This window comes from Suillus discolor (assembly GCF_016758755.1).
Source record: "Suillus discolor strain FC423 chromosome Unknown F5147scaffold_78, whole genome shotgun sequence".
Taxonomy (NCBI): Eukaryota; Fungi; Basidiomycota; class Agaricomycetes; order Boletales; family Suillaceae; genus Suillus; species Suillus discolor.
This window is the reverse complement of record NW_024541325.1, coordinates 23,724-39,409: the sequence shown is the minus strand read 5'-3', so window position 1 is coordinate 39,409 and position 15,686 is coordinate 23,724. Positions and strand designations below refer to the sequence as shown.

General features: G+C 45.5%; 6 protein-coding genes across 6 annotated transcripts; 3 read left to right on the top strand and 3 right to left on the bottom strand.

Annotated features, from left to right (window-relative positions):
* The first annotated feature begins 1,037 nt into the window (after window positions 1-1,037).
* F5147DRAFT_406991 (methyltransferase domain-containing protein) lies at window positions 1,038-3,096 on the top strand. The gene is made up of 4 exons (XM_041429641.1): window positions 1,038-1,165; window positions 1,248-1,384; window positions 1,463-2,051; window positions 2,109-3,096. The coding sequence occupies exons 2-4, from the start codon at window positions 1,271-1,273 to the stop codon at window positions 2,762-2,764; spliced, it is 1,359 nt and encodes a 452-aa protein (XP_041287580.1). The 5' UTR covers window positions 1,038-1,165; window positions 1,248-1,270; the 3' UTR covers window positions 2,765-3,096.
* F5147DRAFT_406975 (uncharacterized protein) lies at window positions 2,634-4,016 on the bottom strand. The gene is made up of 4 exons (XM_041429640.1): window positions 3,885-4,016; window positions 3,454-3,834; window positions 3,305-3,398; window positions 2,634-3,258 (listed from the first exon to the last, which is right to left on the bottom strand). Exons 1-4 carry the CDS (start codon window positions 3,968-3,970, stop codon window positions 2,836-2,838), a joined length of 984 nt encoding a protein of 327 aa, XP_041287579.1. The 5' UTR covers window positions 3,971-4,016; the 3' UTR covers window positions 2,634-2,835.
* A 79-nt stretch (window positions 4,017-4,095) lies between these two features.
* On the top strand, window positions 4,096-5,595 carry F5147DRAFT_642269 (P-loop containing nucleoside triphosphate hydrolase protein). The gene is made up of 6 exons (XM_041433083.1): window positions 4,096-4,246; window positions 4,310-4,388; window positions 4,442-4,512; window positions 4,561-4,832; window positions 4,882-4,950; window positions 5,004-5,595. Exons 1-6 carry the CDS (start codon window positions 4,120-4,122, stop codon window positions 5,199-5,201), a joined length of 816 nt encoding a protein of 271 aa, XP_041287578.1. The 5' UTR covers window positions 4,096-4,119; the 3' UTR covers window positions 5,202-5,595.
* Window positions 5,596-5,722: 127 nt separating this feature from the next.
* On the top strand, window positions 5,723-7,092 carry F5147DRAFT_642265 (uncharacterized protein). Its single transcript, XM_041433082.1, has 7 exons — window positions 5,723-5,863; window positions 5,916-6,031; window positions 6,093-6,271; window positions 6,319-6,464; window positions 6,516-6,639; window positions 6,700-6,899; window positions 6,950-7,092. Exons 1-7 carry the CDS (start codon window positions 5,779-5,781, stop codon window positions 7,027-7,029), a joined length of 930 nt encoding a protein of 309 aa, XP_041287577.1. The 5' UTR covers window positions 5,723-5,778; the 3' UTR covers window positions 7,030-7,092.
* On the bottom strand, window positions 7,093-9,381 carry F5147DRAFT_719522 (histidine phosphatase superfamily). The gene is made up of 11 exons (XM_041438752.1): window positions 8,930-9,381; window positions 8,623-8,877; window positions 8,559-8,568; window positions 8,453-8,508; window positions 8,272-8,400; window positions 8,213-8,218; window positions 8,014-8,161; window positions 7,799-7,963; window positions 7,578-7,747; window positions 7,271-7,525; window positions 7,093-7,217 (listed from the first exon to the last, which is right to left on the bottom strand). The coding sequence occupies exons 1-11, from the start codon at window positions 9,056-9,058 to the stop codon at window positions 7,188-7,190; spliced, it is 1,353 nt and encodes a 450-aa protein (XP_041287576.1). The 5' UTR covers window positions 9,059-9,381; the 3' UTR covers window positions 7,093-7,187.
* Window positions 9,382-11,687: 2,306 nt separating this feature from the next.
* On the bottom strand, window positions 11,688-12,559 carry F5147DRAFT_778921 (uncharacterized protein; the record flags this gene model as incomplete). Its single annotated transcript, XM_041442207.1, has 2 exons — window positions 11,688-12,400; window positions 12,520-12,559. The coding sequence occupies 2 exons, from the start codon at window positions 12,557-12,559 to the stop codon at window positions 11,688-11,690; spliced, it is 753 nt and encodes a 250-aa protein (XP_041287575.1).
* Window positions 12,560-15,686: the final 3,127 nt, after the last annotated feature.

The window sequence follows — 15,686 nt, the reverse complement described above, 5'->3', positions numbered from 1 at the left end:
TTCAAGGTTTCATCGAATGGGAGAAAACTTTTTCCGCGTAAAGGGAACGTGCAGGCCCCGGGCGGACCATGACCACGCTGCAGCCAACATTGACGCAGTGTCGGATGATATCATGACTGACCGATATTCTCCGCTGTAATTTCAATCCTGTAAGTGACTACAATTTTACTAAGCGTGGTGAACAAGCCTGACCCTGTGATTCGTGTTGGCCCCTTCGTCACTATCAGTACTCCGAATTCGCCGGCACTCATACTGGCCAGGTTGTCGCAAACGAAGTCGGGTTTATGGTAAATGTCAGACTTCTCCGGTATGTAAGCGATAACAGTCAGGTCGGTCTCCACCAGCCGAGGTCTTCAAAGACATTCGATGACCATAAGTTGTACCATACCGAGCCTCCCAGTTAGCTTGAAGGAGATCGTGGTTTCCTTAATGGCATGACATCTCCGCGAGATTACCAAAAGGTAGCGACGGAACAGAATAGGCCGCGAAGCATGTGCAAGGAGGTATTGCCTGATGAGCAAGTGTATTATGTCTTTCAAGACAAGACTTGAGAGGAGGATACCCAGAATACTGAGCTTAATTACAAGTTGCAACTGACATGGGCCTCCTGGTAAAACGCGGGGCTTAAAGCTTATACGTTCATATTTAGAAAACGTCTCTCACGTTCCTTGTGACGATCCCGATTCAAGCTTCGCCGTGACTACTACGAGACTTATTTGAATCAACTTGATGCTGCAGTCTTCTTCGCCAATCCACTGAATTAATGTCGAAACTTGGACCGATATATCAGCAGCTGTGTTCTCCTATGGCTTCCGAGCTTCTCTCGATCCATCCGAACGACCTGGCAGCTTCTGGCTTTCAGCTTCCTGGAAATTGGAAGGGTTGGTGGGAATGGGCTACATCAATAGATGATGAACACACACCGTACTTCCCAAGGTGGATGTCGATTCTCCATTACTATTCTGCAACGCCCGATGACCAGCGGACGGGGAACCAAGTCCCGAGTAATAAATCTTCAGTGGGCTTGCTTTGTGATGATCGGCGCGTGCAGACAGCATGCTCATCTTGCGATAGATCCCGCCCGATTTGAAAGTGCTCATCGATGACACTGTCCGCGTCCAGTTGAGTAGAGATCGTATTTCCATCGGGAAGACCTCCGAGTCGGGTTAGTCACAATTCAGAGACCTTCCAGGCGCTCTGAACAGCTTTCTCACTTATTGACCCATCGTAATGCTTTCTATGTCCAGGGAATGCTCATCGATCGTATGGCATGTCACCAAAAAAAGAGCACGAGGTCTCCAGGATGTCAGAATATATCGACCAACTTTTATGCTCAGATTCTACGGATACACTACATCATGTTGTTGATGTGGGTTCAGGACAAGTTAGTATTTTTGTGCATATTTTCCATCTTAAAAGTTACAGGAATGCTTTGCCCAATAATCAATGGTTTTCTTTCCAGGGATATCTGTCTCGTGCGCTTCAGAATTTAGGTTTCCACGTGCTGGCTCTTGATTCCAATGAAATCCAGACCTCTGGGGCTGAGCGCTGGAAAGCAAAAGAAGCGGCAAGAATGCAGAAGCAGTTTAAAAGGGGAAAGGACGCCCAGAGCTTGCCCGACTCACAGCATCATTGCAACGATCCCCTTTTCCAATCACACGTGGCAACCTCTGTGCCTTCGGCTTCCATTGCCAGCAAAAACATAATACACAGCCGTACGGGTTCTCTTACCCATCAGACCATCTGCATCAATCCCCGTACACTTGAATCGTCAATTCATGATTGGCTTCTCTCCGGTGAAGACAACCAAATCGCTGGTTGTACTAATATGATCGGAGATTTACTTGTCGATAGGACTGAGCGACGCACACCTGAAGAGAAGCCGGTCCCTGTGATGATGGTTGCCCTTCACGCCTGTGGATCGCTCACGCCTGATGTTCTTCGCGTGTTCTTGTCTAATTACCGTAGACCCTCAGCCCCCGGTATTCGCATTTGGACGGCGCAGGCACTCGTTGTAGTAGGATGCTGTTACAACTTGATGGCGTCTGAGGGTGAGCATCGGTTTTTATGGCTGGTTTAGGCGAGGTTTGCTACAACTGCACTGGTAGATTTTCCGCTGTCACGGTCGTTGCGTGAGCGAGTCCCAGTAGCAACACTTCCCCTTTCCTCTCGCCACCTGGCTGCACAGATACCATCTCAATGGCTCCGCAATGAAACCTCTGCCCGTGAAACATCTCTGGCAATACGGAAGGTCGTTTTTCGAGCCCTCCTTCAGCCTGTCCTTGAAAAATTTGGTGCACTAGAGGCCTCCGCGAATCATGCTGCAACCTCTTCATCATATAATGTCGAAGAGCTCCGCGGCGTAGGTCAGACACCGGAAAATAGGCGGTTGGGAAAGCTCCCTGATGCCGCGTACAAGGACTGGGAAACATTCCTGGATCGTGCAACTTCGAAGACTGGCGTCCGACTCGACCAAATTGCAACACAGCTTCCCGTTTATATTCATGACAAGCGTAGACGAATGCAGCTGGAAAGTGCTTTGTCGGTATTGCACGTGTTAAGGTGCATCATGGGACCTCTGATAGAATCCCTCATCCTCCTTGATAGGCATGAATGGGTTCGGGAAGAGTTGAGTCGAAGCAGTGAAACACAGGAATCAAGCCCAATGGACGTTGAACTGGTAAACCTGTTTGACCAGGCAACGGGAAGTGGAAGGAACGTAGCTATTGTTATCAAGCCTTGTGAATGGCCCAATATGATTTAACATTGTTCGAGCCAGTCAGACGACACCTTTCTTTTCTGTACATCACAGTTGAACGTATGTTATGGATCGATTCAATTGACGTGAGAGCCTTGAAATGGCCATGAAAAGATGTCTTTTCCGATCTTCACTACAATGGTATCCGCATCGAACCCACCGATGTGGGCGGATGAGACCCTAGCACCGAATCGCTGGTTTAGCGTCGGGATTAGCTCAGATGGAAAACGCGGAACACGCGGAAAACACTTGGCCTGAAATTGTTTATTAGATTCCCCGATGTCCCCGTTACTGGTTAAGTTGTTGTCCGATGTGCCTTCCACTATTGTGACCCCTTCATAAGCGCGAGAATGTCTTTTGGTGTCGGTGTTACCGTTCACTGATGCATTAGGGTCCAGAAGAACCCATGCTATTGAAACGTGGAACCGTGGTTGACTGTAGAAATCTCGTTGACGCAGGGATTGAAGGGTCGGCGATAGTGCGGATAGCAAATCCCTCAGCTACAGCAAGTCAGTTTGGAATCAGGTTGGTGTCACTGGGACGAACTTCATTATGACCAGCTCCTACCTCGAGGGAAAGGAACGCCCTCGTTCGTTCGTCGTTTTCAAGTTCGGAAAACGTTGCAAATGAAGCCTGAAAACTTCGCATAACGATAAGAGACCGCAAGTATTCAAAGGATTGTACATGTGGCGTACGGGGTTCGGCGTGAAGCAATCAGCTTTATGGCTCTTTGGAATCCTTCTCTTTGATGGGCGCGAAGAAATATCGGTCGAGTCAATGACAAGTGCAGCTCCCGCACCCTGCGAGAGCTATCGACTACCAAGCCACTAGTATTGCTACTACACGAGACCATTTCTCCTATGGCATGAGCGGCCGGGACCATTTCCTTGATGACATCCAGTACTTCATCGATCAACGAGTACAATGCAGTTCCAGGGTGCACGGCGAGGGGAATGTAAACATATGCAGCATATTGGCCTTCTACGTGTGGGGTTACACGAACTCGTCCTTGATGGAGAGCAGGATCATCGACAGGTACTGGTACGATGAAGGATGATGCAAGCAACGGCAATTTCCTGTGCGTACATTGAGCAGCATGTGGCAGAGAGATGATGAAATGGTCAACTTCTTCTTTCTCTCTGGAGCCTCATCGGCTGGAGCATCGTCTTCTGAGCTAGAATAAGCTACCAGGGCCCGTGATGCGCGCTTCATGTGGCACGACTCGTAATGCTTTTGATATATTATACAAACCGCTTTCAGAACTTCTACAGCACCCGCCGGCAGACTCCGCTACTACTTATCATTGCTGTAACTGAGTTTGAAACGCTGGTCATTGCATTATCACTAGTTTAACATCGACTATGAGTGTTCAATTCATCAACAACCTAAACCAGTCAAGTCAAACTCACTCGCACGAACCTGGCGGTGTACCTCACACTCACGATCATGGCGACCACGGACATACACACGAGCACCTAGATCACCCAGGTTGGTTTCGTCATCGAGCGTATGGTCAATGCCAGTAATTTTGTTACATTCACTTTCTTGTAGGTAAATTCTCGGAGCGGGACCTTCCCGACTACTCTCTACGAAACTTCCAAGAAAGAGGCTTTACCGTCGGAATTGGTGGGTAAGTCGACAAGCTTACGATACTTATGTACCTACAGCGATCACCCCATACAGCCCTGTTGGTTCCGGTAAAACAGCCTTAACCCTTGCATTATGCAAGAAGCTTCGTAGTAAATATAACATCGGTGAGAAAATATGATCTTCTGCATTTTGTGAAACTTCAATACACTCAGCTACTGTGACGAACGACATCTTCACTCGCGAAGACCAAGAATTCCTTATCAAGAATAAGGCACTCCCAACGCCTCGTATCCTAGCCATTGAGACTGGTGGCTGTCCTCATGCGGCAATCCGCGAGGATATTAGTGCGAACATGGGTGCTCTGGAGACACTTCAAGCGAAGTTTGGCTGCCAACTCCTTTTTGTGGAAAGTGGAGGAGATAACTTAGCTGCCAATTATTCTCGGGAATTAGCTGACTACATCATATATGTAATAGACGTGGCGGTACGTCTGTCAGACTCTCAATGAAGTTCTGTCTCATGTGCATTTCCAGGGAGGAGACAAGATTCCCCGTAAAGGTGGGCCAGGAATTTCGCAGTCTGACCTTTTGATAATCAACAAGGTTAGTCAAAAAATCCATTCAAACATCATATCTCCTCACTGCAGAGGTTCAAGATCGACATCGCGCAATATGTTGGCGCATCTCTTGATGTGATGAGACGTGATTCGAAACTCATGCGTGGAGACGGCCCAACTATCTTCGCGAGCATAAAGAACGACAAAGGCGTCGACGACGTCGTGGAACTTATATTGGGCGCTTGGCGAACAGCTGGCGAACCCGGCATACAAGGTGCAATGGGCGATAATGAGTGAGGGGCAATAAAAGAACGGTTGAAAGAATTGCGATATGACGGGTGAGGAGGTGATGAAACGAATGCTATAAAGAACTGTAAGCGGTCGCCTTTGTATTGTATCGCGGTGTTAAGCATGACACCGTTGAATTTCTTTCGAAGTGCCAGGTGGGCACTCTATACAAGAGTGGATTTTCAGGTCATGTTGTCTGATCCTCCTGGAACATACCACTCCAACGATGTTACTAGTATTACTCGTCTCTGGCTGCATAGAGCTGCGGTTTGTCCATGTCATATCACAAAGGACTACTTCTGCAAATATAGTAGTACTTCGAGTTTAAGCCGCTACCGTGACAGCCTGGCTCCTGCTTGTAAACTTTTTTTGGAAATTACTCTCAACTATTTATTTTGCGACAGCAGTACTTGAGCTTCAAGCTTCATTATCCATAGGCTCATACTATGGATTAAATCATTCTGACAGTCATACATGAAGTAGTACGACTCGATAATACATAAACCGTTGAAATTCCATTTCGATGACGTAATCGCTGTTGCAACTTCCTTCGCTGTGCAGCACCAAGCTTTCATCCATTAGAACCATGATGGACAGTCAGTCAAATAACCATCCGTACACGATTGTGCGTATCAAGCGCAAACGCACGGATGAACCGCTCGACGCACTTGGTGTGTTACTCGTGCCACCCGTTCGCAAAGTCAAGTTCTTATATAACATTAGTCGTCGAGTCCCGGGTTCGCAAAAAGAGGTCAAAAGGTGGTCGCGATGTTTTTCAATTTGTTCAAACCGTCGAGAAGACCGTCTGGGAGGATAAGCAACTGCAGGAGACGCTACAGGTGAGTTACGTTTTGACACTCGTCGCGTTCGCGTTTCATAGGAGTTCTATCATCCCTGCAGAACCAAATATCGAGATTGTCGCAAAGCCACGATGACCCTAACATGCAGCCCTCGGCACCTGTGGATGTCACGAACCTGTCTGGGGCCCAGCGCCATCGGCAATTAGTTGATGAAGGAAGACGCTACACAATCGTTCCTACACGTGAATCTACTGAAAATACCAAGTTTGCTACCAGTCCGTGAGTCTTCCCATGATGTTGCCAGATAATTGTCTAACCTAGGATAGTCCAAAGGTCATATCTGCGAAAGATATTCAATCGCAAAGTGACTTCAGGATGTACGATGCCGTTCCAGCTGATACGAAGCCTGCGTCTCCCATCTTTGACTCCGACATGGAAAATTTCTTACCTATGCTACAAAATTACTTGCGGAGTAAGCTCTACTTCTCATGATGTCTTGCATGCCAATGCTTATGGTTCCCAGTGAATGACGAGCCCTCGCAAGTTCTCTCAGCTGCTCCCCCAGTGGAGGACTATGTTTGGGACGTGTTCTACAGGCGCCCTTGCACCCTCAGTGAATGGAATTCAGTTGCTAATATTGGAATGCTGTAAGTTACCTAGCTTAATGCGCGATGATGTCATTGGCTAAAATGTTGTTGCGCTTGTAGTGAAGGCCTTCCTCCCTCACTAGATGATCCTTACTCTAGTGACTCGGATTCCGAGGAGGAAGATAATGCTGACGAAGACTCAAATGGTATATCTGCGGTTTGGCATCAAAACCTTCATCTGATGCGACATTTCCCAGCCGAGGAATATTACAAGAATGACTATCCAGATGAGGATGATTCGGATGACAGTGAGGGAAGTGGTACGTTTTCCGTAGTCTCATTCAAAAATTAGTCTGAGATCTGCCCATAGATATATTTCATGAAGGCTCTGAAGCGGAAGACGATCTTCAGTACGACAATCCGAGTGACGAAGACAACTATTGGAGGTAAGGAATTTGTTCATAGAATTTGAATTTGTGGCATAAGGATGGACACAACACACACATTGTACTACAATTTGCACAATTACACAACATCGTCACAACCTACAGCTATATTCGTTCTTAGCTCCTCAGATTCCTCAGCGTCTTCATCTTCGCATGGCCGAGTCACATACTTGAGGTGTCTTTGAGCACGAACTACCATTTACATTGAAATTCAATCGGAGCAAACGCGCAAAGAGATCACATACTGCGCTAGGATGCCTTGACCGCCGCCTCCCAAACTTACCAATCGTCAATAGTCCGAGGAAAACCAGGGTGATGCCCATTAGTACAACAACTGCAAGAGTTAAACCCGCGCCAAGGACGCCGGCTCCAGCTGGACTGATCTTGGGTCGAGCAGCTGCTTCTCCTTGAGCTGTCGCAAGAGCAAGAGGAGAGCAAGGCATGTCTTGGGTGTTGGCACAAACGCTGCACCAATCTGCCGTGGTGTTTACCGCGACAGGCTGGCAGAGTAAATCAATACGATGTAAGTTTAGAGTAGCCACTTTGACTCACAGCCACAGCATTAATGAAAGCAGATAACGGGACATCTCCTGTGAGGTTGAGGAAGTTGTATGTTACGAAGGCTGCGTCACTGGTTCCGTTTTTGAAGTTGAAACGGATGACAGGTTCACCACCCCCAGAAGGTTGACGCAGTTCCAAAGCAACGGCGGCAGCGTAGTTGACTGCTTACGTGTTAATCAAGCTCACGACGAACATAGAACTGGTATACTGACCAATGCCTGCAAGACTCGGGTTTGCACTAGCAACACCTGTCATATTAAAGAGGGAGATGAAAGGTTTGTATGAAATGGCCGTAATCGATAACGGTACAGGATTTGTAGAATTCATGATATTTGCAAATCCACTGAGAATCGAGGGCAGAATAGTCGTACCGGCAACTAGGGACGAACGTCACAAATCAGCGATTTTCCCCAAAAACTAGACGTACTGTTCCCGATGCCTCCAATGGACTGGTCGCTAAAGACATTGTACTCGTGCCAATTAGCTAAAGCTTGTACTTGCGCCATGTATGTGGGTGGGAGAGCCTCGGCAAAGGTGGCATTGTGGATATTATTCACATTCATAAAGTCGAATATCTGTTGGCGAGTTCAGCCTGTCGCTGCTGCATCAAGAGCAGGTAAGCATACATTCCACTACAACAATCAGGGTCAGAACACGGATGAAATACAACTAGCTCGCAACATACCATATTCTCTAGCTGGACTGATCTTCCATTTAGATAAGGAGGCAGAGAGTCCAAGAAAGGTGCGCTTTGTTCAGCCATCTCTTGAAAGATGGATGAATTGTAAAAATCTGTCGTATGTGTGTTGAAGGTCTGGAAAACATTATCATAATGAGAAAATTTCAACGGATTTTTTTTGACAAACATTGCAATTAGTGAAACCTTCCAATGTTGTACTCAGGCTGGGATCCACAGCATCGACTACCCTGTGTGAGCACTGGGCGCTTGCCGAGATATCTGCAAGAACTCACTAGGTACATACTTTGCAACATGCCAGTCAGAGGATGCGAGACTCACATCACAAGTAACACATACCTGATACCCTCCGAGGGGAGCCGTGATCGTTGTCCCATTAGCAAGAGTGACATTGTTCGAGAGTGTGGCAGGCCAAAGTCCCTGCGTTACTGATACACAAGAATCATATATGACTCCACCTTCGTCTCCACAGTCTGCTTGAATGAACACCTGGGCTGGATTGAATAGCCCTGTGCTCATGCCAGGGAGGTACGAAGGTGATGACTGATTCAAGTACACTGAACGCAGGTAGCTACCGAGCATATACTCTTGTTGCTACAAGAAGTCAATGAGATACGGTGCACATGGTCCAGAATTACTGACGTACATTGCCCAGAGGAGTGATCACCGTGCCAGTTGCAGTATAGGTATCAGGGTCTTGATAAAATCCTTGTCGATCACCATGACGAACGAGTAACACGACGCCCAATATTTCGTTGTCAGTATCTTGTGACATGATACCCGTATACTGATGATTGCGTCGTACTCGGAGGACCAGGAAGGGCAACTGCCAGTGAATCTGTAAACAAGAGTGCTTGCCAGGGAGTAGACTCGTAGTGTCACTGGTCTGCCATTTAAACCATCGATATCGTGATCGTGACAATTATAACTTCGAGTTCGCATCTCGAATATGATAATGATTACTATTTGCGCCCAGGCCCAGGACGCCGCATGTCCATGCGTCAAAATCTCACATTGACAATCGTGTAGTTTCGACGGCGAACTGGATACAATAAAGTGCCACCATGGACTGGTCCTGAGCTGACTCGCAGTAGTTAAGAATTGGTGATGCTATTTTTTCGAGAACGCGATCGTAGCGGCATGAGCACTAGTTTCCGAGACTCCAAATTATCAGTGGTTTGCACGAGCTAAACTTACTTATTTTGCAAGGATCAGTTTCATCAGCGTCCCCCCAGATCCCCTTTCTAGCTGGTTACATACCCATGCACATGTGGCGTAGATTGATAGTGCGATACAGATTGCGATAGTACGCAAATGCGTCGGAAACACCCGGACGAGGACTCCGTAAGCACCTGATTGCGACATTTGTAGTAGATGTTAGACTCGTGACCAGTCTATGAGGCAAACCGTCGATAGACGGACTGGTAAATCTGGGGTTGAATTTGGACAGTGCGCTTTGAAGCCGTCACATGATCTTTAGCCAATCAAATAACGACACTTTAAAAAAAAATTGACACACCAAATGAAATGATAAAATAATCAATTTGTGATTTTGATGCACCAGTGCTCTTGCACTTGGAGTAGTTAAGAATTGGTGATGGTCCAGCACTGCAGAGAGTAGGTGTTGCCCGATATCCTTAATCCATGTGAGATAGCATTGATAGGCTTCTTGCCAGGAGAGAGGTCAAGAAGGTGGTATGAAGTACTGTTGACATTAATCTTGGATCTCTTGAGTGAATGGCCTTCACAATGTAGGTATACAACACAGAGTGGGGCTATACAAAGATGGCTCCAAACTGATATCTTTATGTTGTGGTCTTGCACTACCTATCTGCTATACTTGCGGACAAGTGCGTTCGACCCAGGGGTCTGTGGTCTGGGAATAGTTTTGGGGGTCAGTGGGTGATGTGAGGTCAATACTCCGAGCGCGGGAAACAATGTCCGAAGGTATAATTACGATGTCCAATGCAAAAGCTGTCGGGTCCGATGTTTTTCGGGTTTCGGGTTATTGGGTTCAGGTTCAGGTTATTGGAAACTAATAGTAACACTGTAGCGAGCGTCGGGAAAGCGAGCGATGTGCGCAATAATAACAATGATGGATACGGACGGTGAAGGAACGATGATATTCGCAATGTCAGCTAAGAACTATGAAATATCGGGTTTGACCCCTAAGTGTCGGAGACAATTCTCCTCTACTCAGATGATGATGATGCTATGGGGAGTCCAATATTTATGTAGATACATAGAAATCCGGAACCCTATAGGCAAAAGTAGTAGCACAATATTTCGGGTCTGATGTCCTATGTAATAAGACATGATGTACTGCGGACTATGGGAATACATGTAATAATGCGGTGAAGGTTCAACGATACAGCGAGGCACGAACAATGCTCCTGACTGTATCTATAAATGTTGTAAGGTCGCGTGTTGCCTAGTCTGCTATACTTGAGACGACAAGTGCGTTCGACCCTAAAGGGGAAGCGAGTGCAGCAAGGATCTAGTAGTAGGTGCTGAAGGCGCTACTGGTTGGCAAATGCGAAGCACGGGAAAGCGCAGGTGCGCACGAGGCGCGAGAATGCGCGAAGCGCGGGAATGCGTGCACGTGTATGCGGAAATAAGAGAGAGTAAGAGTGAGTTTGCTTAAGTGATGATTAGACTTTAGACAAGAGGTGAGAGATGCAAGCTGAGAGATGTTATATGTGAGGTGCCAAGGAATAGATTTCGACTATGCTCTGCTGGGTAGTAAATGGGTATTGTTGTGGTTCAGTCCTCTGTCGTTCTTGGTGGGAGAGTAAGTGTGTAATAGTATGTACTGCTCGCGCTTAAGTATGGCGCCTAAGCGCTGTCATGCAGAGCCGAAGTGCTACCGAGTAAGGTATGTAAAGATATATGTAAGTAAGGGTCCATGATAAAAATAAAGATGGAATGATAAGCAAATGTGAGAAATGGAAATGTACGCACTAGGGAACTTGGTGGACAGTGGATGGATGCTTCCGGATGGCTGGCGCTATAGGGCGCTCAAGCGCGGGAAAGCGCGCGCGCATATACATCGTGAAGCGCGGGAAAGGTACACGCGCGAGTTGCGAGTTGCGCGGGAAAGCTGCGCCTCATGTAGGAATAGCTGTGGATAGCATACAGAGTGATGCTACAAGTTCGTGCAGCATACTCCTTGGTGAAAACTGCAATATTGCACAAGGAGAGGCATGAGTCTCTACAGCGGTTGACAAATGTTAGCGATGTGAAAACAAGTAACTATGCACCTAGTGGGGCTAGCACAATGAGACTGGACATAGGTAGGATGAGTGTGCGCAATATCCGATCGGCCGATGCGAAACCCGATGTCCGATGTTTTTGGGTTTGGTGTGTATTGAGTCGGGTATGATAGGGAATGAGTTGGGTAATGATTAGCATTCCACATGCATTGGAAAATAGACCTCTATGAGGCCACAAGGACTCCAAGTCCTACAACGATGTAAGTGTTCGGTGTTGATATTGGTGAAAAGGGTAAGGGGACAGTATTGGCCAGCGACAAGAAGATCTTGAATGAAGCTGTGAATGCCAAAGTTGTAGGTGGAGTCTAGACTGGCTCCTGAGGGTGCTTCTTTCGAAGAATCAAAGAGAACCTTCAAAACTGATGTGATGTTAGGTTGTGTTACCGTTTTTGGAGTGAGAATAGCAGAGCCTTGGTTTTGTGAGTTGGGGGACAGTTGTGTGAAAGCAGCAATCCACTGTTGCAGAGCTGTACCCGTGGGCTGTGGAGGAGTGGGGATAAGGAGTTCGTCTGTGGGGATGTTAGGTTCTCCTGCGTCTCTGCGCTGTTGAGGAATTGCATTATCAGCAACTTGTCTAAGATTCTCGGCAACTATTTGATCATGCGTCATCTGGCTGACTGATGGGTTGGGCGAGCCAGTAGAATTATTGGTATTGGTAGAGTTGCCCGTGGCAGAAGAGGAACTGGCTGAGGGACCAGGGACAGAAGTAATGAAAGCTATGACTGAAGCATTTCGTAATTGTGGGGTCAATGATGTGGGGGATGGACAAAAATCGTTATATGACGTGCAAATAGGGATGAGCACAGGGAACAAAAGAGAATGAGGCACAGATTCTTGGATGAGGCCTTAAGAAGGAGGCACCTTGAACATGAGCTCAACTTTGATCGAAGCATGTTTTCTGGAGGATCTTCATGCAGTGAGCTTACAAAGGCCGTATTTCAAGTGTCAATGTTTGCAGGCTCACGATCCACTCTGAAATAGTCACCTTTCCAAACTGGACTCATGGTTTGGTCAGGTCCAGCATTTCTCTTGGACCCAAAGGTTCAGAGTTTGGTAATTCTTGGTGCACATATAACATGAACTGGTTCTGGATGAGTCCAGACCAGTTCAAACCTGTGTGTGTGCAAACATGAGTCTGACTGCATGGTTCTTGTGAGGCTTCCTGACAGTTCAAGTAGTATGCTCACCATCTTCTGCTAACAGTAACTAGATTGCCCTCATCATAGAGTTCCCCCATATTTTGCTAGCAACAAGGGTGCTTGTTGGTGTTTTCAGCTATGCAACTCATTCAAATCCAACTTGAAGCACCAGTACTATGTTCATCATCTGTCATGTTTGACGAGTCACTGACTTCTAATGTCTTTTATACCTACTACTGTGATGATTCTCAGGTTCAACACTGAGTTTGTACCATGGATTGTCATTGTGGTATGTCAAGGTGTGCAACATTTTTATCTTTAGTTTATGTTACAAACACCATATCTATTTTCCCATCTTTTAATGCTTATGTCTATCTTTGTTAATATGCTTTCCTCTTTTAGTTGTACACTTTATTTCTCACAACTTGTCTTGGTCTGTGTGTGTATATTAGTCTATTTAAGCACAGTGTAATATACTTGTATACTTTACTTCAATTTTACTGGGTTTTACCTAGAAACTCCTTCATTTAAGATCCCCAATCTTAAGTTGTCTGAATTTGACTCTTCATTAAAGCACTTCTTTGACAAAGTCTTGAAACTCTCTCTTATTTGAGGGATTCAGAAACCTCAATGATCATCAGCTCTATTGAGCTATTGTTGTTAGAACTATCCCAGTTTATAACAGTTTAAGATATATTTAACTGTAGTATAGGTTCGATATTTGCACTCTTTGCTACAATTATGTCTGAGTTGTCTGCACCAGTCCATCACCCTGACAGTTCATTGAAAAATGTTGAAGAGATGGAGTGGATCAATAACCCTGATGATGACACTGTTATTCCTTCCTCCTTCTCCTATATTCAACCCCAAAGGCATTCTTAATTTTTTATCCATCATTTAGGATGTGCCATTAAACTTACAGAGAAAATCTGCAAGGCTATTGACAGTGTCCCAGAAAAATAGCAGGCTCCAGTGCCTCCTCAAGATGTCCCTGTACCTAAGTGAGCACTTGTTAGTGCCAGTCACAAAAGTGATGACAATGCTAATGATAATGCACCCAAACTTGAAGATGCTACTGATAATGAGGAAGAGGATGCTGCTGAGGAAGCTTACCAGAGGATAAGAAGTATGGGGACCAGGATCAAGATAATCACAAATTTCTAAAGAAGGACAAGTGAAGTGTAGTGTAAGACTTGAAGTCTCTATGATCTCATAGAGGCCATTTTTGCATTATCCCTTAGGTCCTCACATAGCATGCACTATTACTAGTGTGGCACACAATCATTTTGTTATTGGCCAATGGCTGTGGCTCTTGTGCACACTTCAGCTTGTGTTGGCTTTTCTTTGGGTCTGTCACACTGTAGGAATACAACAATTGCTGGGAACTACACAAAGTAAGTAACCAGCAATATAAATGTGTTGTGGTCTTGCACAGCCTAGTCTGCTATACTTGTGAGACAAGTGTGTTGTAGCACTTGAGCTCACACTAGGCTCGTATTCTGCTATTTTCTAATGCATGTCAAACACCCGTCACACACAAATCACTTCCTGATGTTATCTGACACTTACCTGCTCAATCCGATGTTTATCCACTAAATCTGACACTAATCTGATGAAACCCGATGCTAACCCGATGAAACCCGATGCAAACCTGACGAAATGTCCTCTCTATGTCTTGCCCTGTCGTATCTATCCCCACTAGGTGTGCAGTTATTCATTTTCACTTTGCTAACATTGTAGACTGCGTTATTACATGTCTGCAGTACTGCATGTCTTATTACATAGGACATTGGACCCAAAAATTATCACTACTACTTTTGCCTATAGCACTCCAAAATTCTACATAGACACTATATATTTTGCATACCTCCTACCTATTTACTTACCTTTTCTACCTCCAAGTAGGAGGAGGTCATCCAATTTTTAGTAGTTCTTAGCTGAATTCCACAAATATCATCCTTTCTTTATCCGAAACACTCCGAAACATCTGACATTTGCTATCCCCAACATTTGCTACATTCCTGATGCAAACCTGATGCAAACCTGATGCAAACCCGATGCAAACCCACTAACCCAAAACCCAAAAAACATCGGACCTGATGTGCTGACATCGGACTAGTAATTATACCTCTGGACTTTGTTTCCCGCACTTTGGACTATCTTCCCTTTCATATAACTAATTATTCTAATACCAAACAGCAAGCCCCTTGGGTCGAATGCACTTGTCTCGCAAGTATAGCAGACTAGGCTGTGCAAGACCACAACACAATTATATATTTGGCTGAGAGTTTACTATGTGTTCCCTGCTCAGCCATTGTTGTATCTCTACAGCATTCAACCCGAGGGGTTTGCTGTTTGGAAGTAGAATAATTAGTTATATGAAAAGCAAGATAGTCCAAAGTTAAAAACATCATGTATGATACCTTCAGGTTAGGTTTGGTGTTGGGTTAGCATCAGGAATGTAGCAAATGTTGGGGATAGCAAATGTTGGATTACTGTCAGATGTTTTGGATAAAGAAAGGATGATATTGCAGAATTCAGCAAAGAACTACTAATATCAGATGACCTCTATCCTACTCAGAGGTAGAAAGGTAAATTTTTGGGTCTGATGTCCTATATAATAAGACATGAGGTACTGCGGACATGTAATAATGTGGTCTACAATGTTAGCAATATGAAAACAAGTAATTGCACACCTAGTGGGGATAGATATGACAGGACATGACATAGGGAGGTCAATTTTTGATAGGCTGATGCAAAACCTGATGCAATGTCCGATAATCCGATAATCTAATGTCCAATATTTTTTGTATTTGATGTGTGCTACTTAGGCAATGTGTAGCAGTTGACCTGCATCAGAAAATAGCCTGATATGGGCCCAACACAATGTAGGAACTGATTCCTGGCTAGGTTTATAGAGACCGTTTTACTTAGTGTTATGTTTGCACCTTAGCTTACATAATAAAGTTAGCTTTTCACCAGTTACCAGTAT